A 22,991-nucleotide genomic window follows, 5' to 3' on the forward strand; every position below is an offset into this window, starting at 1 on the left:
TAACACGAAGGAGATAACGCGAATGGTTATTTTGAGACTATATGATGCATGGTGCAATATATTGCAACGTCCTAAATTGATGTAATTGATGTAGCTATCATGTATCTCTAGAATAGAACAAAAAAAAAGGCTCTGTACAAGATTCGTTTCTGCCTTGGTCGGAACCTCTCTCAGGTCGCATGTTTACACGGAAGACTATTAATGTAACTTAGCTATCTAGTGTGTTGGTGTTGGTTGGTGTGCGCGTCGTGTGTTTTGAAAAGTTTATATGAATGGAAAAGAGCTGGCGAACCTCTTTTATAAACCATATACTGCCTAAGTCACTGGTTTATTTTAGCTTTGGAAAACGTTAGCAATAGCTACCTTTCTTTGGAGAACATTAACGTTAGCTTTAACAGCGCTGTGGCAGCAGCCCGCTTTCACATGAGGATTGTACCGATTTCGGTTTAACGTATACGCCGGTGCCGTTAGTAGTATTAGCAATATATAGCAGTTTTGGTTGAATCAAATCTTGTAGTCGAGCAAACGTGTCGTTAAGAATGGTGTTCTTCACCTGCAACGGCTGTGGTGAATCCCTGAAAAAAGCTCAGGTTGATAAACACGTGAACATGTGCCGGGGCTGCCAGGTCCTTTCCTGCATCGATTGTGGAAAAGACTTCTGGTAATCACAAGTTTTTACTGTCATCTAATTTTTTCTCCTCCTGTTCCCTTTGGCTAACGTTTTCTAGCTATCAACACTTAGCGTTATGTTCCATTCTCACAGTGGTGCTCCATGTGTGCAATGTTTTTTCTTTGCGCATGTTGAACAGGGGTGACGACTACAAGAACCACGTTAAATGTATCAGTGAAGACCAGAAGTATGGAGGCAAAGGCTACGAGGCTAAGGCAAACAAAGGAGATGTGAAACAGCAGCAGTGGATTCAGGTAAAACGCAGACAAACGATACCCAATTTTCCTTGCCTCTCTTTTGTAAAATTGTAACTGTTATTATATTGTTATACTGTACACTATTTTCTTTATATTCTTACCGTCAACTCTGTTTTTATTCTTAATATGTTAAGTGTTGTAGTTTGAGAGCAGATTACAAATTCCTTGTTTGTCTATGCTAACCTGGCCAGTAAAGCTGATTCTAATTACTGTTAACGTTCTGTGTGTGTGTGTTTAAAGAGTTGTTGTTTTCTTAACTTGATAATTCCTCACATGAAGAGAGTCCATGACGCAATGGACAAACCTGGAGTCAGTGCAAAGCTCAAGGATGTGCTTCAGCAAGTCAGTTCGTATGATAACGTCCCAAGAAAGAAGGCCAAGTTTCAGGTTTGTATACTTCAGCCTGTACCAATATATTTTTTTAAAAGTTTTATTGATCACACTGTGTAATGAACAGTTACATTCAAAATAGTGTTTCTTTGTGACTGAGGGAGACACAAGCATGTGTGTGTTGTGGGGTCTTGCACGCATCCATTTAAATGTTTGGTCTTTTCCTCAGAACTGGATGAGAAACAGTCTTAAAATAGCTAACACCAGTCTTCATGATGAAGTGTGGGACATTCTTGCTGCAGCGGACAATGTAAGTTATTCTATTAAAGGTTACTTTTATTGTTGTTGACGTCTGTCAGCATATATAAAGCTGAATGAGTTTTCGATTGTTTAGTTCAAATCCAAAGTAACAATATTCACTTTCAGTGGCACTGAAGTACATGCTACATTTTTTTTTACTTTATCTTATCCAGTTATTATCATATCTAGGTTATCCTTTATGTGGTTTTCCTTCTGCTGACTGGTTGTAATATACTCTGCCAAGGAAAGAAAAAATAAGTTCATGTTTTCAATATCCTTACTGACTTTCATTACTCACCCATGATCTGACAGCCTCCTGAGGCCCCCCAGGAGACTAAAGAAGCTAAACAGACAGTGGCCAAAGTCAAAGCGGATACTAATGGAAATGAAAAGCAGAACGGCCATCCAGAAGTTGCGAAGAAGAAACTGAACAAACGGGAGCGTAAAGAAGCACGTCAGCAGAAAAATGGGAAGGCTTTAAAAGCTGCTGAAAAGACAGTTGCACAGGAGCCAGAAGACGGCAAAAAGAAAAAAAAGGACAGAAAGAGAAAGCACAGTGGTGAGGAAGACGGCGGTGAAGAGCAGAACGGTGCTGAAAATAAGACATCCAGCAAGAAAACAAAGACAGGTGAGGCATTTTCTAAAGCGACGCTGTTCTCCTTACAGCGTTCTATGATCAGTTCTTGTGTATTGCTGTTTTATGGCATCTTTGTGTCTTTTTAATAAACTGACATGAGAATATGGAATGGCTAAGTGCTTGTATGTGCAATGTTTGTTTGGCTGCCAAAATCTAGATCAAAATATAAATTTATTTATTTAAAAAAAAAAGTTGGTAAAGTTTGTGGAAGTGCTCAAATACTCTCAGAAAGTCCATTTTATGGCAGTGTGCTCCAATGTCCTTTTTGTGTGTTAAAAATGATGATGATGATTTTCATCTTTCTTTAAACAACTAATCTTTTTATATAATTATGTATGTTAGTATTTCGCTTACTATATAACCGTATTGTCTTCTTCTTACAGTTGACCAAGAGGCTGCTGACATGTCAGAGGAGACTGAGGATCAAGAAGTTCCCAAAGGTAAACGATTCCCGACATGTTTTAGAAAATAAATGATGGTGTAAAAGAATAAAGCCACAAGGGGTCAGTGTTGCTTATTTTGTTGACAGTGAGGAAATGACCCTGAGTGAATAAATATGTGTATGTCTGTGATTAATTTCCAGGCAAATTCAACTGGAAGGGAAATATCAAGGCAGTACTGAGAGACTCAGATGACCAGGAACTGCCCGTAAAGAAACTCAGGAAGAAGGTGAGGGAAATTAAGTGTTTTAATTACTCTGGGGACCTGAGTCTTTAGTTCTTTGTTTGTACAACATTTGACTTCTAATCCCAGCACATTGTTTGTGTAAATATTACAATTTAAGAATTTCAGTTGTCGTTGGTTTGATATGATTTTAAGAGCTTGTTCCTCCTAACAGGTTTTGGCAGCATACTACTCTTTCACTGGGGATGGAAATTTTAAAAAGGAGGAGGAGGTGCTAGCACTTTTCAACAAGAAGATCAACAACAATCCCAAATTTAGAGTATTGAAAGACAGAGTTAGACTTGTAAAGTAGACCTGTTTAATCTGACCCGTCTGCCATGAAATGTATGTGTTCATAGACTTTTAAAATGTAAAAGCCATTGTTGTCTGCCATCCTACCTTGGATGTTTTTGTACAGGTGACCTAATCTTAAAGATTAAATAATTTTATAACCGAATTATGTGTCCTGTTCCAATTCAGTAGTTTTACAGGTTGCAGTTGCCTAGTCAGCATGAGGAAGATGTCTTCAAATGACCGTACACCGTGTCAGTTATGTTTTAATGTATGAAATGACAATCATGGTAGACGGCCGCTCTGTTCCACATTCCAAGCCCACACTAAGGCTGGGAAACGGCATCTTATCTGTGGGATTGGATGTTGGAGTGGGGGAAGGGAAACAGGAGAGGTGCACCTGAGGTGAATTTGACTCTCACACGGGACGAAGCTAATGCACATTCCTCGGCACCCCGAACGAGGTTCACTTGGCCAGGGACACAGAAGCTCCATAGAAGCAAGACGCTTGGTGTCAGCCTCAGGTGAAGTTTTAATGCTGTCTGATTTTCCACCGCTAGAATGAGCAGCCCCTTTACCCTGTGTACACACACACACACACACACACACACACACACACACACACACACACACACACACACACACACACACACACACACACGAGGAGCTAAAGGAGGAAATCTGCCCAGCTTTATGAAGCCCTGCTAATCCCAGCAGGTTTAACACTGATGCTCATTCATCACACTGCTTACCTGTAATTGTATATTGCATACTTTGGGAATTAGTCAAGCTCTTACTCTGTTTTCTGGTCCACACTGGGACTCAATATTGCTTGATTCTTTTGTTTTAATCCAGACCCCATGGATACTTTAGAGAAGAAGAAAAACTAAACTATGCCTGTCTTTACTGTTGCAAAGAAATCTGAGATCAACGTTTTATTTCTGCCATATGATCTCGCAGGATTAACTGTGTGGCCATATCTTTTGTATGGGGCAGTTTCATCCCTGAACTTTGGTCTCAATTGCTGTCAGCGATCTGAACAATGTACTTTTTTTTTATTTTACCTTGGGTACTGAAGTGAGAATATGTCACTTCTGAAATAAGTCTGAGTTTCACATACATATACCTTTTTAAAGATTTGAGATTTATTGCAGTACTGCATTAAACTGCATTAGTTGGATGTCCCTAATAAACTGGATTGTCACTGTGAATAAGCGGTTGCAGCAAGTATTCACCTTTCTTCACGGCACGTGCCCTGACTATGCCAGTTTGAAATTAGGACAATGTAATCAGCAGTGTCAGATTCTTGCCCGCGCTATGTAAAAGTATACATTCAAGATAAATGTTGGAATACAGCCAGCTGTGTTGTATGAGGAGGAATGGGAGCAAATGCCATGTCAGACTTTTTCGTTGGTAATCTTGAGGGTATGTTTTATTTCCAGCCCGGTGGTCCAGATTGTTTGATGCTTATTGTGTTAAGATGGTCTTTGTGGAAGATGTACAAAATGTATCTCAAGTGATTGCAACAGACGTTTTTTGTACTAGGGTACAGATAATGAATGAACAAAGAACAAGGGGGGGGGGGAATGCATTAAAGGATTAAATAAAAAGTAAAGGATAGAAATAATGCTCAAAATGCACCAGAAGTAACACTTTTTAAAGATCTCATGTACTCGGGTTACTTAAATTTACTTCTTATAAATGTCTGAGTTAAATTATTAGTTTGTGATGCGTATTTATCGACTTTGTGTGTTATTTCCAGTAAAACAAAACTACAGCTGTCGCTTTCGAGTGCGTCATAAAAAAAGCGACTCTGTCTAACAGGAAGTACCTTCTAGTCACTAGTGTTTTCTTTAACTGTCTATTGCGTCAGCCTTGGAGCTGTGTAATTTAAATTTAGCATCAACATGCTTAACGACAGTGAGCTAGCAACGTTGCGGAACAGATTTAAGAGAGATGCGGAGTTTCTTATGCAAACAACGACAAATGGTGACGAAGATGAAAAAAGTAAGATTCACAACCGTTAGCCAACTTTAACTAGCTAGTTTTCTGACAGAGCTAACGTTAACCGTTAATAACTGAAGGAAACGCTAACGTTAGTAATACAGTGGTACCGTTATATAAATCCTGTTCGGGCACTAACACGGTGTCAAATAACCACACTGCTGGCTAACCTGAGCTAACATTGTTGTGAGAAAAGGAGCTAAGTTTTATGGTTAAATCTGTTGAATGGCCAGTTTGTATTCCACTTGCTAGATAGTTAAACAGCTCGGCATTTCCTTTCACAAAACTAACGTAATGGCAAAAAGATGTATGCTATTTGGGATTGCAACATGTTTAGTCTAAGGGAGGGTTTATGGTGGACAATTGTCCAACTTTGAGGCCCTCACTGGCAGCAATCCAGCAATTCTTGATTGTTTTGACTGTTCCAGCTCAGCAACATAATACAGGGAAACTACTCCTACACTGTCCTCAATCTTAGGGTCATCTCTTCGCCGCGAGTGTAATCTAATAACTGTAATATAAGTAACATTACATACCTGTCTGTTGTCCTTCTGGCAAGACGACTTTGTATTTCTAGTATTCTCTTGTATCCAAGGTGGACCATGACTTTGATTAAAGATGTAGGCAAACTACTTGTTTAGGGCATGGAGTTCATTGTGAACTCTGCCCAGAGTAGACCAGCATGCTGAAGCACTTCAGCAGCCAACAGGCTCTGATATGTTTAATCAACCAGTAAATTATAGAGATTAATACCTCTTTGAGAAGTAAGATTATCTCAAAGAAAGCTATCAGTTTCCCCTTAAAACCTCCTCAACCCTGAAAGTTTGGGATTTAGCACATTCTGTTAAGGCAAGACAAATCTTATATTTGCAAAATTCTATACCATACTGTAACCCTTACCCTTTCAGTAGGCTATCTCTTAGGATTTCATTTTTTCTTTGTCATTCGGTGCGTTAGTGTAACCATTTCTACTTGATGGTGAAATGCTTTAAGACTGTAGCCAAACCTTTTGTGGGCATGTGAATTGTTGAGTAATAATTAAGTGTAATTTGCTATGAATCAATTTGTTATAATCTGTACTTTGATCTCTACTTTTCTAAAGTCCTCATTGAGTAAAGATTGCTCTTAAGTAGTCTTTTTTTGAATCTTTTACTTTTCAGGTCAGGAGGAAAAAGATGCTAAACCTCTCCCTCGCATTAACAGACACTCCATTTTCTGGATCCTGGCATCTATGGGCGTGACCTACTATGTGGATTTTCTCCGCAACATAATTGAGAACAGTGATATCAAAAGGTCAGTCACGAAGAACACACAATAAGAAACCTAATACTAAACTTGGCCTTGTTGTCTGAAAGCATTTGTCATGGAAGGTTATTGTTTAAGGAAAACATAAAAAAAAAAAAAAAATAATCTTTTCAGTGAAATCACTGGTATATGATACCAATGAACCGCAGTTACTGATACTACTGGGAAGCTGTCTGTGGTGTTGTAAACGATACGGTCTTTTGTATATAAATAGCTTTAATAACAACATATTGCCTTCAGGTATTAAAAAGTCCTTCCTTTTTAACTTTTTCTAGTTGGTGGTTCAATGTGGGTCTGATACTCCTTGGGATCTGCCTGTCTCTGGCCATGTTTTGCATTGTGTACCTGGAATGGTTCAAAGGCATCCAGCACTACGAGCAAGAGTACCCTGCCATTCCTCCCATCACCACTGCAGCCTTTATTGCTGCATCTTGCAGGTAAAACAGCAACAGATACAATATAGGACATTCTTTCAGACACCCTGTACGTGCCTCTCCTGTTTAAATGTGCAATTTCTAATTCTTTGGGCACATAATGAGAGGTGAAACAATATTAGCTCATTGAACATATATGTTGTCCAAATAGTAACACAAAATAGTAACCGAAATGACCATAGAATGAGAGTAGAATGGGCAAACTGTTTGCCGTGGTCATTTGACCACTTCAAGAGAAAATGGCGATTGTTGTTATGGTGACAATACATGTCAGTGGGGCCCTAAAGTGTGTCATACTGTTTTGGCATATCATTTAATGAATATATTTTGATGACTTAGCAATAGAAACCTAAATCAATTAAATCCATCAATCTTCAATTAATTGACCTAATTAAATGAGATTTATCTAGCTTAAACCATACAAAAACTGGCTTAGAGCAAAAGTACACCAAAGTATGCGGGCAGCCAAAGATTTTAGTGTATTTCTGGATTGTTGACAAATGTGCTATAAGACCAATACTCTGCTCATTCATGCTGTACAGGTGGTGTTGCTAGTGTTGATTCTCAGTTGTTTTGGTAATACTAGAAACCCATTAGAACATTGTTAAAGCCCTATTCACATGGGACTAGTACTACCTGGGGACCTTTAGTAACGTGTAATAATTATGGAGGTCGTCTGTGACCTTAGTGTGTCTCAAACCGCGCACTTCGACTAACAGGCAGTACACTTTGTACACTGCGTACTGACTTGCATAGTGCGTAAATTTGGACAGGGGAGTGTTGTCTCAAATTGCGCCCAGGCTTTATGCACTTACTGGAAATGACGATCACAACATTTCACCCCTTATTCTTTTTTTTGTGAAATTGTGAATTTCACCCGGGCAGAGCATTCCCACCACCTATTGTTTTTCGGGAAAAATACATTCCTGCTTCGTTCTTGATATTTCATATAAAGATGAATATGATTTTATTGATTGCTGCTTGCATTTGCCCTGTTTCACGCGAGGATAAGAAGATTGCGACAACGCCGTTGTGTCGTCCGCCTCCTATTAGCTGAAAACATACCAGTTGATATTCTGTTTTTTGTTGTTGCTCCCTATTCAATGTTTTCAATTATGTATATTTTTTGTTTCTGCTTAAAAAGTGAGTAATTTATAACTGTTCATTTGCGTAATTGTAATGCTCAACTGTTTTATGAGAACAATCTTGTGGCCCATAGACTGTTGCTGTGAAGCATTACCCTTACAACGTACCTAATAGACAAACCATCTAAACTTATCATTTTCTGTTTCTAGCTAGAATGAGCATTTTATGAAGGCTCACAACATCGTATGTACACACTTTAGATACATTTACGCACCACTGTGTGATAGTAAATTCCTGTAACGTTACTCCTGCAAAGTGGAATATTATGCTTATTAAATAAGCTATTATTTTAAGTGATCATTTTCTGTTTTCTAAATGGTCTTTATACAGTGAGAATACAAGAGTGAAAGCAGAGGCAACAGAATTGAAGTTTAAATAGATCCCATTCTTATATTCATTATGCTTGCTACAGTCATGCAAAGTGCAATGCAAAAGATAACACAACATGAAATACATTTAATAGAATTTTATTTAAAAGACGTTCCTGTAATTATAGCTCTGCAGACTCCAACACCAGGCGGTACTGCCAGCTGAACGATACAGTGCTGGCACTGTAGTTTGATGGGGAAAGTGACATAAGGGTAGACTTCAGACTCTCCAGGGAATCCTTCTGATGGCCATCTTCGCCCCTGAATGAGGGACCTCGTGTCCTCGTCTGTCCCTAACAAGATGGATTACATAAATCAGATCAAGGCAGAAACAGCACTGTTGAAACATAACATTACTGTTAACGTTACTGGTAGACAATTAGCTGATCAATATGTTACCGAGCCAACGCTCCCAGCTGAATATTTACAACTTGTTAAGATCACACATCTAGCACTCAAATCTTCTACAGTGAGGATGACAATTTAACACAATAAACAACACCAAATGTATGCCACAACACATGTAATGCTAAGTTAAAACTGATTTCCCAGTGGTTAAACTGTGCTGCTGTAAGCTAAGGTTAGCTTGCTTGCACGTTACAGTATTGTACCAATACACGTTATAATTTGCGGTACCAAAATCATTACGGGATTACATTGCGGGACTCGTCACCGTGTCCTCGGCCGCCATTATTGCAAGTTTTGGAACTTTTGGTGGCCACTCCCCACCCACAGTTATTGGGTAACCAAGATGGCGACTGTTGGAGGAAAGTGTCCATCGCTCCACACTCAACATTTTGACCGTTATGAGTGCACCATCCGGGTACTCGTAGTGCACTGCATTTGGCCACACTTCGACAGTGTGAACGCACTATGTACTCAAAGTAGCTAGTTTAAGTACAGAAGTAGAAAAGTAAGTAAGAAGTGTATGATTTGAGACCCAGCACAGCTGCACTCGGTCTGGCTAGTCCACGCAACATTCCGTGATAGGAGAAATTTTTTAAACTTTGTCAATATAGACTACTGTGACTTTAGTCCTGCGTGGACCTGCCATGTCAGTAATAATATGGTAGGTCATAAAAAAATGACCTACCATATTTCGCCAAACGCAGAGATTGTGTGATAATACTAGTCCCATGTGAATCGGCATCTCTGTGATTAGGAGTCACATTGGCTGCGTTGCCAATTCTAAATGAAAGTTTTGACAGAGCCTTGACATCATAGCCGTGGGATAGAGGTCAGTAGATTAAAGTAAAATACAGACTTCACATCCTGTGCGAATGCGCCGGACAAAACACAGATGGGGGGGGGGCGGATTTCTAAATCCCATGAAGTCTACTGGTAATACTAGTTGTGTGCAAATGTAGGTCTTTTGTTTGAGACTGTACAGATTGTGCTTTGTTGACTGTCTGTCTCACTCTTCTATACAATATTGAAAACACCTGTGGGTGTGCACGGACTTTAATATTTTAAACCCGCTTAAGAAATACGTAATAACCTTTACTTATGCTGTTGTTCACTTATCCCGTGTAATTGCCCCGCACGAAACAAAGATGTGGGGGGGTTATTTCTAAATCACGTGAGTTTCTGGTAATGCTAGTCCTGTGCGAATAGGGTTTGTTTGGGACCTGTACAGGTTGTGATTGGTTAAAATCTGTCTCACTGTTTAATTAGCCACAATATTACACTGTGGGTGTGCATGGCCTGTAATATTTTTAACCCATTTAAGAAGTTCTTAATAACCTGCTTATGCTCTTGGTAAGATAGGATGCACAACATTGCCAAATGCTTTTATTTGAGTTGTTTGACGCATTAAAAAAAAAAAAGCAGTTACTTGACAAGGCATTGACAGTTTACAGTATTTGGAACGTTTTGTGGACATGTACAACCAACAAGTCACTCGATTTATAGAAACTCAGATGTTATTTACACTTGTGCATATCCATCCACCATTTCTCTGTATATCAGTGAAGATCAGGCCAGTAAGCCTATCATCAGTGGGGATTTATATTTGCTATTAATATGTTAGATTTATGATGTTTTATTTTTAATTAACATTAATTTGGAGGCCCCCCCTGCATTGACTCTGAGGATCCCCTAGGGGTCCCGGACCCCCTGTTGAAGATCCCTGCATTAATGTGTTATGCCTGTAATGCTGGTTATTTGATCTCTGACATCTCAAGTTTTCAACAGTTACCTAAATTGAGTGGCCACTTAGCTTTCTTTGTCCTGTGATTAGCTAATCCACCTTGTTTAAATAATGAATGGATGTTCATATGAATTTGTGTCGCTTATATGGTTGGTCGGAGCCACTGATAAATGATCTAATCTCGGGCATTGTATAGCCTCACACGTTCTTCCTCTGCAGCGGCTGTCATGTGTAGGAGACACCTGTATACAATGAATATTTATGATTTATCAAAAATGATATACTAATTCAAATTGTGCATATTTACTAGTGTAATTGTACTTTCCTTGCAGCTTAAACATGGCCCTGTGGCCAGTGTGGTCCTTCTTCACTCCACTCATCCTCTTCACACAGTTCATGGGTGTGGTTATGTTCATCTCTTTGCTTGGATGAATGTGATGGGTGAGGATATAATTATATATATATATTTTTAAAGCTCTGTCATTTTGATTTTCCCAAAGTCTTTTTATGGTATCAATAACATTGTATTTGGCCTTAAATTGTGAACATCTTTTGTGGAGTAAAATCTTGTGTCATTGAACATAACATATTTAATACCAAAGTTTTACACTTGAAGAAGTTGGGCTTCACATCATCTTGTCAACCACATTGTTGAGTTTTCTTTGTATAGTTTTCCTGCTCGATGGTGATGATCCAGACTTTGAAAGGGAATTTGTGTACGTTTTTTGTGCTTACTCTGTATATGAAAACATGTCATTGTCTGCAATAGTTCTTCACCTGATTTTCCCGAAAGTTGTATTGCATTGTTGACCACTACCATATCGATAATTGCTCGCTATGAGCTCCATCAAAGAGGCGGCTTGTTCCGCCTCCTCCTGCTGAAAAATGACATGAGCTTTTTTTTGTAGACGTTGCATTACACACTTTAACGTCATCATGGTGAGAGTGTTCTCTCTTCCTATCTGCCTCGTTACTCATGCTCCTCTGACCCTACCATTCCCTCCCCTCTCTGTCTCTCACACCATCCAGACTTACCCTCTGCAGCACATTGATCTAGACCCTTCTACTGAAACAACACGGCTATTGTCTGTCTGTATTGATGCTTTTGGTGGGGGCAGGTCAGCATTGTAGGATCACTGCGGTGTCTGTGTGAACTGAGAGTTTAACCATCTCAGTTTATGATGCATTGTGTTGAGTATTTTTTGGCAAACAGCACTTAGGAGTGGGTTGGATATTTTGAGAATAGCCCTTTTTCACAGCAGACATTTTGGCTTGTTGTAGTAGGAAAAGATGTTGCTTAATAACGGATGTTACTGATAACGCTAACGATGGCTCTGTTCTGTTTAAATGTGTTTCAGTGCGCCATGACAGTAAGTCACCATTCACGAGCACCCGGAAGGAAAGCAGCTAAATAGCATTCAGCCAAAACTAATTTAATTTACACCGATGCTTTTCCTACTGTTACCTCTACTACTCTGCTCTACTCTGTGAAACTGGCCTTTTGTATTTATACGTAGAAAAATGTGTGTAAGCAATTTATAATGAAATGGTTGAGGAAACCAGCAAAGACTTTAAATTGTTTTTATATTTTCAGAAGCAGTTTGTGGTGTAGAATGCAAAGACTGCTCATATTCTGTAAAATGTTTGTTTTTTTCTTTAATAAACTTTTATAACTAATTTCCTACTTACAAAAAAAATGTTGTCATTGCTTGATAAAGTATATAACCTTGAACAAATGATTTAAAAACTGCAAAGGTATGAGATACAAAGTAAGACCTGAGACTTCAACAACAACTCCAGAATCTTGGCACAACTTGATACTACTCGACACTTCCAAATGGCTCACCATTTCATCTTCTATATTAAATATATTATCAAGACTATAATACAGACTATGTTACCCGTTTATACATCTGTCAAATTGGATGCAATCCAAAACCGTGCTATAGCCTAATTATAATAATACATTTAATGTTGCCAATTTTATAATGCTCAGTTTTTCTGACACTGTCAGAGGGATGTTGATGTAGGTGTGTGTTAAATGTTGAAGCTGTTATTGGTGGTACTGATAGGCATGGGCCGGTATACCATTCTGACAGTATGATAACCTTCAGCAAAAATATCACGGTTTCACGGTATTTCCGTTACAACTTTAAAATGAACGATTTTGAAATACCTGGGGAAAAAGAAACGTTTCTCTCCATTGAACACAAGATATTTTATTTTTAAACACTCAGCACACTGGCAGAGAGAGGGATTTCTAAACTGCACTTTCTGTCCTTGACGACTCACAAACAGCTCATACCGCAGGAACGGTATGACGGAAGATTTTGAAACCGTGACTTTTTCAAACCTCGGTATACCTTGAAACCGCTGGCCCATGCCTAGGTACTGAGTGACTATACTGTATATTTGTCTTTCTAAGTTGTATCCACTCTCGTTTACACACATGGCAGAAGCACCTCTCAATATAATGTGATCCAAAACAACAATACTCACTAGAGCTGCAGGATTACATTACACCAGTAAAAAAAAAAGTTAAGCCGTATTCAGAAAAGGTCATTCTGATATAGAAACGTCTTTGCTCAATATTATTATCTGAACTTTGTGAAGCCCATTGACTGGATTTTAAAGGCAAGTTTGTCACTGATTTTTCTAAATTTTATTTATAGAAAACAGAAATAGATATGTTGGAAATATTATACATTTTGAAAAGTTATGCTTCTTACATTTTCCCTTTCAGTTTTACTTTTTTTAGATATTTCGCCTACAGCAGTATACTTAATACCATAGTGGATGAAGTAGTCAGATATTTACTTAAAAAGCTAATGATGCTACCACATAAACATACTAAGCATACTGCATTTCAAATTTTACTGAACCAAAAGTACAGATTTATCAAGAAGTAATCATGCAGAGTGGCTCCTTTCAGAGTGTCATACATGTTTTATGTGCTTAGATTATTAATGCCCGGATTTTTAATCGTGTAGTTGATCAAAGTAGAGCTACATTTTAATGTGTTGTGCTGTTTATTTAATAATATTGCATCATATTTTTTGATTATCGATGTTTATGCTATTTTCAAAGAAACCACTCACCATTGGACGTACGTACCTCAAATTGTTCCTCAGCTTTAAAGATCACAATGAATCTAATATCACACTTATTGATTTGTCCTCGAAGTGCACTCACATTCAACTTCTGTTTGGTGATTTTCTGAAGTGCAAACAACGGAGAGCTAATTTAAATACTTCCAGATTAAATCATGTTTGTTATGACTGACTGACTTAGTCAGTCGCCCATTAAAGTTCCCTGATAACGTATAGATCTTACTCTTTTCTCTGTATCGCTGTGATTCTCATTGATCAAGAAATCGATATGTTGTAAAACGGTCGTTATGCAACACAGATATCCTCGCGGGTGGAACGCTCGTATGCACAATAGCGCGCGGTTTCCTTACGCACAGTCCTTATCGCTCTGTCTTGTGTGTGTCTGCGAGTGCTGTAGACTGCAACATGATTATCTTCTCTAAACCTTTTTCAGAAGTTGTAAAGTTAAGACTGAAAATAGAGAACAAATGACTTCAGTGTTGCATCCTTTTTTTTCTTTTTTTTTTTTACACACCTTGACCTCCTACATGTATGTGGGCAATTGACATTAATGGATACTAATAGGCCTATGCGTTTAAAAACTATTTCGGAAATGAACATAAAATCAGGGTTGTTGTTCGCATTAACAGTTAAAGGAGTTACTATTCTTTTTTTTGCACGTATAAACCACCAAAACCACGAACAATTTCCTTGAGGGGATCAATAAAGTATTCTGATTCAAATATCAATGTGACCCTCACCCAACCATCCACCAACCACTTGTTTGTTTTTATAAATGCTTTTTTTTTAGTCTACGCAGCTTGACCAGGCTGACTCAGGAGTCTCGTAAAGCAGAATAAACGCTATTGTGAAGCCACTGTGCTGCGTGTATCCATTTAATAATAGGCAGTATTTAAAAAAAGGAGCCTTTTTTTAAGTTAATCATTAAAATGCCCTGATAACCACTTATTTCCCCTCCTAAATTCACATCACACTAATCACCTCTCAATCAATGTGAGCAGTCCTTCTATTGTTATGCTGATTGCGCGTTTCCGCCGAAGCTATTGCACCAGAGGTTACATGATCGTATACATAAGAGCTCTCAGTGCTGATGGTCTCAGTGTTCTCCTTCTTGACATTCACTCACAGAAAGCCCTTGTGAATTTGATCATTGAAATCTGATTCTCCCTTTTCTTTTTAAAACTTGAAAGCAAAGCCACAAGTGGACAAAAGGATTTGAGGAGGTGGCACTTGGTTTTGAAGCGATGTCATGACAGGTCACTTGGCTCCAGCCAGTAAAAATCGCAGGTTTGTGACATGTCATCTTACTTTTCATGTCATTCAGGCCTGTACGCTTAATACCCGATAGCAAACCTGAGAGGATTTCAGTAGACTTGGAAAGACTGTGTGCCAGCTGCTCCGAAGAGGTGGATTTGGGCGAAGCTCATTTTTTTTTCTGCTATAGATAATTCCGTGCTTAGTGTTTTTGCTTGAGGCAGAGAATGGTTGGCACAAGCCCATTGATTAATCTGAAACATGCTATGGGAGTTTCAAAAGGACGGGGGTCTGGGATCACCAAAGACTGAAACGCAATCTACCATTTTCAATGACTCAGCGAGCGTGTTACACGACCAGATATTTCAGTTTCAGGGTTACAAGATGACAATGGCGTCTATCAAGTCCATCCTCAGCGAGGCTGGACATTGAAACGATGCGTGACCAGTGAGCCGGACCTTGAAGATTGAATGAGCATGTTTGGCACGGTACCTATTCGTCTGAATCCCCACCTTGTAGCAACAGGTTAGGCATCTGGCCTCCCCCAAATGCTCTTATAGCGCGCGGCTTTGACTTTATTCTTCTCTCGGCATAGCGATTTTCCTCTCCCACCATGGTGGAACACAGTGGCCTAGATAGTCAGTGTCTGAACAAGTACTGTCACAGTTCCTCCTCGTCGTCCAGCTCCGAGCACGACAAAAAGATGTTCGCCAAACTAAAACTAAGTCTGTCAGGGGATTATCCGAGGAAGAACGGAGAGATCCTCAGCGGCCAATACGGGACCAATTTGCTGCTGCTTGGGGTGGCGATGATGCTGGCTATCCAAGGTGACCCCTCTGTCAGGGAAGAGCACTTGTTGGCCTTTGTCACCAGCCTCATGATCCTCCAGCTGATCTGGATGTTGTGGTACATGCTGGTGCGGGACAGACAGAAGAACACGCGGACCGAGAAAGATGTCCACGCCACAACATGCTGGATAAGAGGTGAGTTTGTAAGATTACGCGCAAGGTTACAGCAGTGCATGCGTAAAATAGCAAATTGATGTTATGCTTTTCCATGTGTATTGGAGACGACAGAGGCCAAAATCCTAATCTTTACCAGAACGAAGGGTTTGTGCTTGACTTGGAATAAAATAAAGAAATCCTGATAAATGTATTTTAATTTAAATTGATTTATTTTTCCATATAGCCAAAGAGTGGCAGTAATAACTTGATCTTTATTTCTTTCTCTTGGCAGGTGGTTTGACTCTCCTTGCAGTCCTTTCCCTGATTATGGACGCTTTCCGAATCGGGTATTATATTGGCTATCAGTCTTGTGTGTCAGCTGTGCTCGGGGTATATCCTGTCATCCACGCAACTCACACAATAACACAGGTACGTTTGCAACCCCACTTTTATTTCAATAAAGTGATAATCTTTCAGCAGTGTGACACTGTATCTTTTTTCCTGTGCACAACTTAACCAGGTAGGTCTTTGAATAATGTGCTCTTTGTTTTTGAGGCGAGTACAGAGTTGCTGCAACAATATAATCCTGTCATTGTCCATGTTATTTGAGTGTAACTGCATAGGACAAGGAGTAAAGGAATTTAAACAATTTTTAAGTCACTGTTTTCCTGTCTCTAAAATATGTTTTAATAAGCTATATATTGAGTAATGTCTTTTTTTTTTATATAAATGTTTTGTGTGTGTTTTGTTTAGGTGCATTTTCTCTGGTTTCACATCAAGGATGTCATCCAGAGCTTTGAAACATTTGAGAGGTATGTGAAATATGGAATATTATAATTTAACACTGTCATGAAACATCTCGCCAGCGACTAAAAGTGCAAAATATGAAATCCGCATGCATGCACATCACAGCAACCTGCATCGTAACACTGCCACATGCTGTTAGATGACTGCTCATCAGCTTTGTTTTCATCTGTTTGTCTCTTCAGATTTGGTGTTATCCATGCAGTCTTCACCAACCTCCTCCTGTGGTGCAACGGTGTAATGTCAGAGGCCGAGCACTTCTTGAACAACCACAAGAGTAGACTCTTTGCACTGGGCTATGAAAACCTCACTATAAGTAAGGGCCAAGGGGTTGATTGCTGGCTTGTACCTAGAAGACAAATACAATAGTCCACTTGAGAGCTCCCTTCAATGGATGAAAGAAAAAGGAAGGAGAGGAGGGCTTGCGAGGGGAAGGGAGGTTAGCTGGGCAGCCCAGTGGGTCTTGTTTGTGTCGAACGTCTCTCTATTAGGTTTCAGGAGACACGCAGTGTTGCTAGTGCTGAGGCCCCCTCCCCAACCTTTTCCCCACACTTCAGCCACCACCACCCTCCTTGGCAACCCCCCCCGCTTGACCTCAGACGGTTTTGTCCCCAGGCTACCTACTCCCAAGGGTGCTGCAATTACAGTAACTGATATATCTAAGCCTAGGGTTGGGGGGTTCGGCTGCTCCTCCTCATATCCGGCTGACTGTGAGGCTGGCTGCACCCTGACTGTTGTTCCCTTTTTAATTAAAGGCTGCAGTACCATAGTGGTGGCCTTCGGGGGGGGGGGGTGAGGGGTGGGAGGGTATGATCTCTAGAGGGCATCAGCATTACCATAGCCTGTTGTGGTGGGGTAATAAGTATAAAAAGTGCATTGTCATAACCATCTAAGACGCTCAGACATTCAGCTAATAAGTACAATTTCCAAATAAAATCTGTAGAATATGGTGGCTAATGAATATTGACCATCAAGAGGTTAGATAGGAATTTATAATGGAGCTTTGTGCTGCAAAAGAGAACCCATAACTTTTGGTTAAATTTATTTAAAAAAAAATAAAAAAAATACTGGCCTTCAAATTTAAGTTTAATCACACATCTTAAAGCATTAAAAACAACACCTTGTGAATTACAGATAATTGGACCTTTTCAGGTCAAATATAACAAGGGGAAAAATCACTTTGTGGTTGAACTGGTCACAACTAGTAGACATTGACAAGTAGACATTGCTTTATCACAAGCCAAAAAGGTTGGGAAACACTACCTTAGAGAATAAATATGTGGGTTTCTGATGCTCTGGCAGTTCCAGAACAGACTGTGTATAACTGTGTAAATAAGATTGCACTGGAGCAAAAGGATGTCAACAAATCTAATCTGCAGTTCAAAAGGGTTCTCTTGAAACATTTAAGATTAGGTTGGATTAGAGTGAACGTTCAGGAGTTATAATTTTGCCTCTCAAAGCATTCATATTTTGCATTTTAAAATCTGTTCAAATTAAATCACATACAGATGTAAGGCCCAGATACAAAATGTTTCCATTCATTCAGTGTGCTCAAAACTGTCTTTTTGTAAAGTGTAGTATACACCACAATAAACCACAATAAAGTATTGCCATTATTTTTTATTATTTACTATTTATTTATTTATTACTAGTTTGTTTGTTTGTATGGCAGAATACACATTCTTTTCTCATGAATTTGCATCTGTCTTTATTTGTTTTGCAGTGCACTCAGAGCCAGACTGTAACTGCACCACCAGCACTTGCTCCTTGTTCTCCAGAAGCCTCTTCTATCTCTATCCCTTCAACGTCGAGTATCACATATTTGTCTCTGCCATGCTCTTCGTCATGTGGAAAAACATTGGGCGGACCATTGACCTTTCTTCAAACAGGAAGAGGTTGGCTACCAAAATCCAGGGCCTGAACGTAGGCCCCATTCTGGGTCTACTTGCACTGGCCGGCACTATCGGGGTCATGGTGGTCTACGTCACCAACATAGAGGAATCTTTCCAAACTCATAATTCAGCCATTTCCATGTTCTACATTTATGGCATTGCCATGCTAGCGTCCATGTGCTTTGCTGGTTCCTTAGGTCTGCTCATATATCGAGTGGACCACATGCCTCCGGACACCTCCAAGAACCCGTCCAGACAGCTGGACACAGAGCTGCTGTGTGGGTCCTCTATCGGCTCTTGGCTCATGTCCTGGTGCAGCATTGTGGCTGTGGTAGGAGCCAACAGCAATCCTCCTTTCCGCTGGACCAACTTGATCTACTCTCTGCTTGTTGTGCTGGAGAAGTACACCCAGAACCTCTTCATCGTAGAGTCCCTGTATCGCCAGCAAGAGGATGGAGAGAGGGAGGACCCTGAGTTACCAGCTGCTCCGGAAATCTTCTCCGTGACATCCTCTTTAGCCCCACCGTACAACGGCATCATTAACCAAGCCTACGAGACTCCAGACAGAATCTGTGTCTCCCTGGAGAACGAGGAAGAGGAGAGCAGACAGGTGTACAGATGTCCGCGAAAACCTTCTGAGGTGTCGCTGCCTGTGAGAAACAAAGTAAAGCAGCCCCTAAATATAAAGAGGAAAGTCCTGAAAAACATTGCTGTCTTCCTGATAATGTCCAACATTTCGGTAAGCATTTGTACTTGTCAACCTGATAATTGAATATAGATGAGATGGAATTAGGTTGAAATAAGTTTTGTTGTGTAAAAACTCTAAATAATGGCGATCAACTATCTGAACAAACTGTATGTTATTGTAATAATATTAATAATATATTAAAATATTAGAACCAATGTAATTTCCAAATTTCCTGTACATTTTGTCTTTCAGAAAGTCTTTTTTTTTTATCAAAAGCAGAAATTACAGATTGTTGTTTTTAAACTGCTCCAATCAATACTTTTATATCAACAATGTGTCAGTTGCCGATGTGTAATGTGACAGGTGTCCCTAGTAGTGACAAACCCAACTCTGCTGTTTTCCTCAGCTCTGCGGAGCGTTTTAGCTTCTTTCACCTTATAATTATAGTTTTCACTCACACTGGTCTCATTAAAGGTGCAGTAGGTAAGACTTATAAAACTAACTTTCTGTCATATTTGCTGAATCTGACCCTAAGTTCAAGTAGAACTACATGAAGCAGGTAATAAAAAAAATCCACCGCTCCCTGTTCAGATGCACCAATCAGGGCCAGGGGGGGTGTCTCACTGCTCATGCACACGCATTCATTCTCCCTTGTGGGGGGAGGGGCTTAGGAGAAAGTTTTAGGCTTTAGCGGAAAGGGGGGAGGGACTGAGAAGTTGTCGATGTTCAAATTATTTGGCTAAGTCCTGGATCTTCACAAGCCTACCTACAGCACCTTTAACACGGCTGCCCCCCTGGCCAAAGAAATCAATGAATGCAGGTCTAACTAATTGAACTTCTTTCTTTCTTTCTTCTTTCAGCTGTGGATCCTTCCTGCCTTTGGCTGCCGGCCACAGTACGACAACGGTTTGGAACAGGAGACATTTGGCTACAGCACATGGACCACAATTCTCAATTTCGCCATTCCTTTGAACCTTTTCTACCGCATTCACTCAGTCGCCTCCCTCTTCGAGGTGTTCCGCCGGGTCTGACAGAAAAGCAGATGACTGACAATGCCAGCTACACTAACATGCGCAAGAACACTTGTCCCCACCGGCTCCCGAGAGTGTCTCACAGCGCAGGTCAGCCTTTCAGGAGGCAGTCTGGGTCACACTCCAACAGACTTGAAAGCAATCCGCAGTGACAAACAAAACGTAGATCCCTCACTGTTGGGATTACAGAGGAAGACGAAACCTATTAGCCTACCTTCCTTGAAGAATTACCTTGTTTAACACAAGGCTTATTAAAAATGGTGATGGAAAGGACTTTTGGTTTCAAGAATTTCAAAAGGGCTCTTTGTACTTTTTGTTCTGTAGTCACATTACAGTAGGTTTTACTCACTGGTTCATCATGTAAAATATATATGATGTATCTGACACACTTATTTTGTACTGTTTGATATTAGTAGCTGAAAGTATATGATAGCCTACTTACAAAATACTCCAGCTAAGCCACTTAAGCACCTGTTAGTACCAAACATCTACTGTGTTCAACAGAGCCGCAAGTGCGTTAGTTAACCTATTGACCCATATTTTAACTGCATGTGAAATGTTCATACTGTATAAGGATATGGTTCTCATTTACTTCTCTTAGTAGTTCAAGTTGAATGTATAAAACCTGAGCTACAAAGATAGTGACAATCTTAGCACTATATTTTGAATAATCTTTATGAGTTGGACTATAGTTCTCTGTCTCTGTCATTTAAGGTTCATCAATGTCCTTTTCTATGCTGATTTTCTGTTCTGTCAAGTTAAATAGTAAATTATGTTCAAAATTATGTTACTAGGTAGCACAGTTTTGATTATACTGGGTTATCTTTATCCACAATATAGTGAGAAGTGCTAGGTGAGATAAATCTACTGTCAAAAATGTTTCCCTTCTGAATTCATGTATGTATGAACATGTTTAAAACTCTTCAAATCAGGTGGATATATATTGTTAAAAGTGGAAATCTTGTATCAGAATAGTTCCGGGATTATTACACCAATATAAAGCAACAGTTGCTGTAATGACAACTGCTACACCAGATCAGAGATTGTATGTTTACACCTGAAAGATCAGCAATAAAATCCATCCCATGTCTGTGACATTACTTGTTTCTTTTTGATATAAAACACAGATATACTGGTTACTTGTACTGTACAATTTTATATCAAATCAATGTATAATTTCTGTCAGTTCTCAACGTGGTGCTATCCACTGTATGTGTTGTCACTATGTGCCAACTTGTGGTAAAAAATCCTGCAAACTGCAATATTATAATCGTTGTAAATGCTGATTAAAGTCATCACTCAGACACTGATATGATTTTGTGAAAATCCAATAAAATGGTGCTCGTATGAAATGATGTGTACTATAGTGATGAATGTATATCTTTTGCCTATATTGAAATAAAGAATATTTTTCTTTTTTTCATATTCAAGACGTGTCACATCTCCTCTGTTAGCTGCTCTTCTTCACACTGAGGATGTCTTTGCTCACTGTTCCTAAATTGTCATTAGACTTCTGAATAGACAACAGATGTAGTACACATTTACACCACAAGGTGGCGCCACGTATTCATGTTTTTAAGAGATTGATGGGACAGTCCAAAAGCTCAGCTTGCATTATTGCGTAATAAACGTCTTCATAAATGTCCACTTCTTACAGAACAAACATACAAAGATGCAGTTCATTTCAGGGGAAAACAAAAGTAGGCGATACAGAATAATAGGGATTCTCACAAAAAAACATATGTAACTTAATAGTAAATACAAATGATGCCGTAACTATCTGGAATATAATAATTAACAAACAATATTCTAACTTAATTCATATTGTTCTGTGATTTTATTTATGCAGCAAAGATATTCTACACTAACTGTTCCCGACGGACAATATACTCTGTGGCGACGCTCAGACAAACAGGTCCGTAGGCATCATACTTTTGGATCTTCAAGCATATTAATTCACTTGCTGTGGTAACATCTGCAGTAGCCTAATGTTTGCATGTAAAGAATTAAATGTTGTGGCGGGCACAAATTGCCTCGTGACATCCCGAGATTATAGGTTACTCCAGAGAGATTTGGCATCGGGCTTCCGGAGATTATTTTGACGTAATGTCACAACGATTTGACAGGCACGCAGACACGTCTAAAAATATCCGTGACGTTTCAAAGCCGAAAACGGCGCTGCTGTTGTTGCATAGACAGGCGAAGCGGAGCGCGCTCGGAGCTCCTGGGTCATCATGTCCGCTGAGAGTGTAAATGTGACTCACCTGTAACTCTGAAAAGTGGCTGAGCTATGACCTCCGGTAGGCGTCAGAGAGCAAATAAACACCAGTATTCAATGAGGGTCTGAAAAAGATTGATTTGTGTACATTCAAAAAGGCATTGGCTACACCTCGGATAAACATTATATATATATATATATATATATATATATATATATATATATATATATATATATATATATATATATATATATATATATATATATATATAAATGTAGTTTTGCTTATTTAAAGCTAATGTACTTGCACTTACTACTTGTTGGAGTTTGCACCTTCAGGGTTGAAAGCACTTAATTGGAAGTCGATTTGGATAAAAGCGTCAGCTAAATGACAATGTTTATATTAAGGCGCACGCATTTACATTACACTGTAGCTAAAACAGTGTGGCGGTTTTACTATTAACTGGAGACTGGCAGATTATGCTGATTAAAGGAC

General features: G+C 39.4%; 3 protein-coding genes across 3 annotated transcripts; all 3 read left to right on the forward strand.

The window, feature by feature from the left end:
• The first annotated feature begins 120 nt into the window (after window positions 1–120).
• lyar (Ly1 antibody reactive homolog (mouse)) lies at window positions 121–3,314 on the forward strand. Its single transcript, XM_078247946.1, has 8 exons — window positions 121–661; window positions 810–924; window positions 1,207–1,314; window positions 1,487–1,567; window positions 1,870–2,185; window positions 2,578–2,634; window positions 2,778–2,863; window positions 3,033–3,314. Exons 1-8 carry the CDS (start codon window positions 540–542, stop codon window positions 3,168–3,170), a joined length of 1,023 nt encoding a protein of 340 aa, XP_078104072.1. The 5' UTR covers window positions 121–539; the 3' UTR covers window positions 3,171–3,314.
• Window positions 3,315–4,966: 1,652 nt separating this feature from the next.
• On the forward strand, window positions 4,967–12,231 carry tmem128 (transmembrane protein 128). Its single transcript, XM_078247947.1, has 5 exons — window positions 4,967–5,155; window positions 6,313–6,445; window positions 6,733–6,894; window positions 10,887–10,995; window positions 11,913–12,231. The coding sequence occupies exons 1-4, from the start codon at window positions 5,056–5,058 to the stop codon at window positions 10,984–10,986; spliced, it is 495 nt and encodes a 164-aa protein (XP_078104073.1). The 5' UTR covers window positions 4,967–5,055; the 3' UTR covers window positions 10,987–10,995; window positions 11,913–12,231.
• A 3,297-nt stretch (window positions 12,232–15,528) lies between these two features.
• Window positions 15,529–21,707, forward strand: otop1 (otopetrin 1). The gene is made up of 6 exons (XM_078247948.1): window positions 15,529–15,901; window positions 16,155–16,291; window positions 16,616–16,674; window positions 16,852–16,982; window positions 18,390–19,297; window positions 20,107–21,707. Exons 1-6 carry the CDS (start codon window positions 15,532–15,534, stop codon window positions 20,275–20,277), a joined length of 1,776 nt encoding a protein of 591 aa, XP_078104074.1. The 5' UTR covers window positions 15,529–15,531; the 3' UTR covers window positions 20,278–21,707.
• Window positions 21,708–22,991: the final 1,284 nt, after the last annotated feature.

The sequence above is a fragment of the Sander vitreus genome, chromosome 4, assembly GCF_031162955.1.
Source record: "Sander vitreus isolate 19-12246 chromosome 4, sanVit1, whole genome shotgun sequence".
NCBI classification, from domain to species: Eukaryota; Metazoa; Chordata; class Actinopteri; order Perciformes; family Percidae; genus Sander; species Sander vitreus.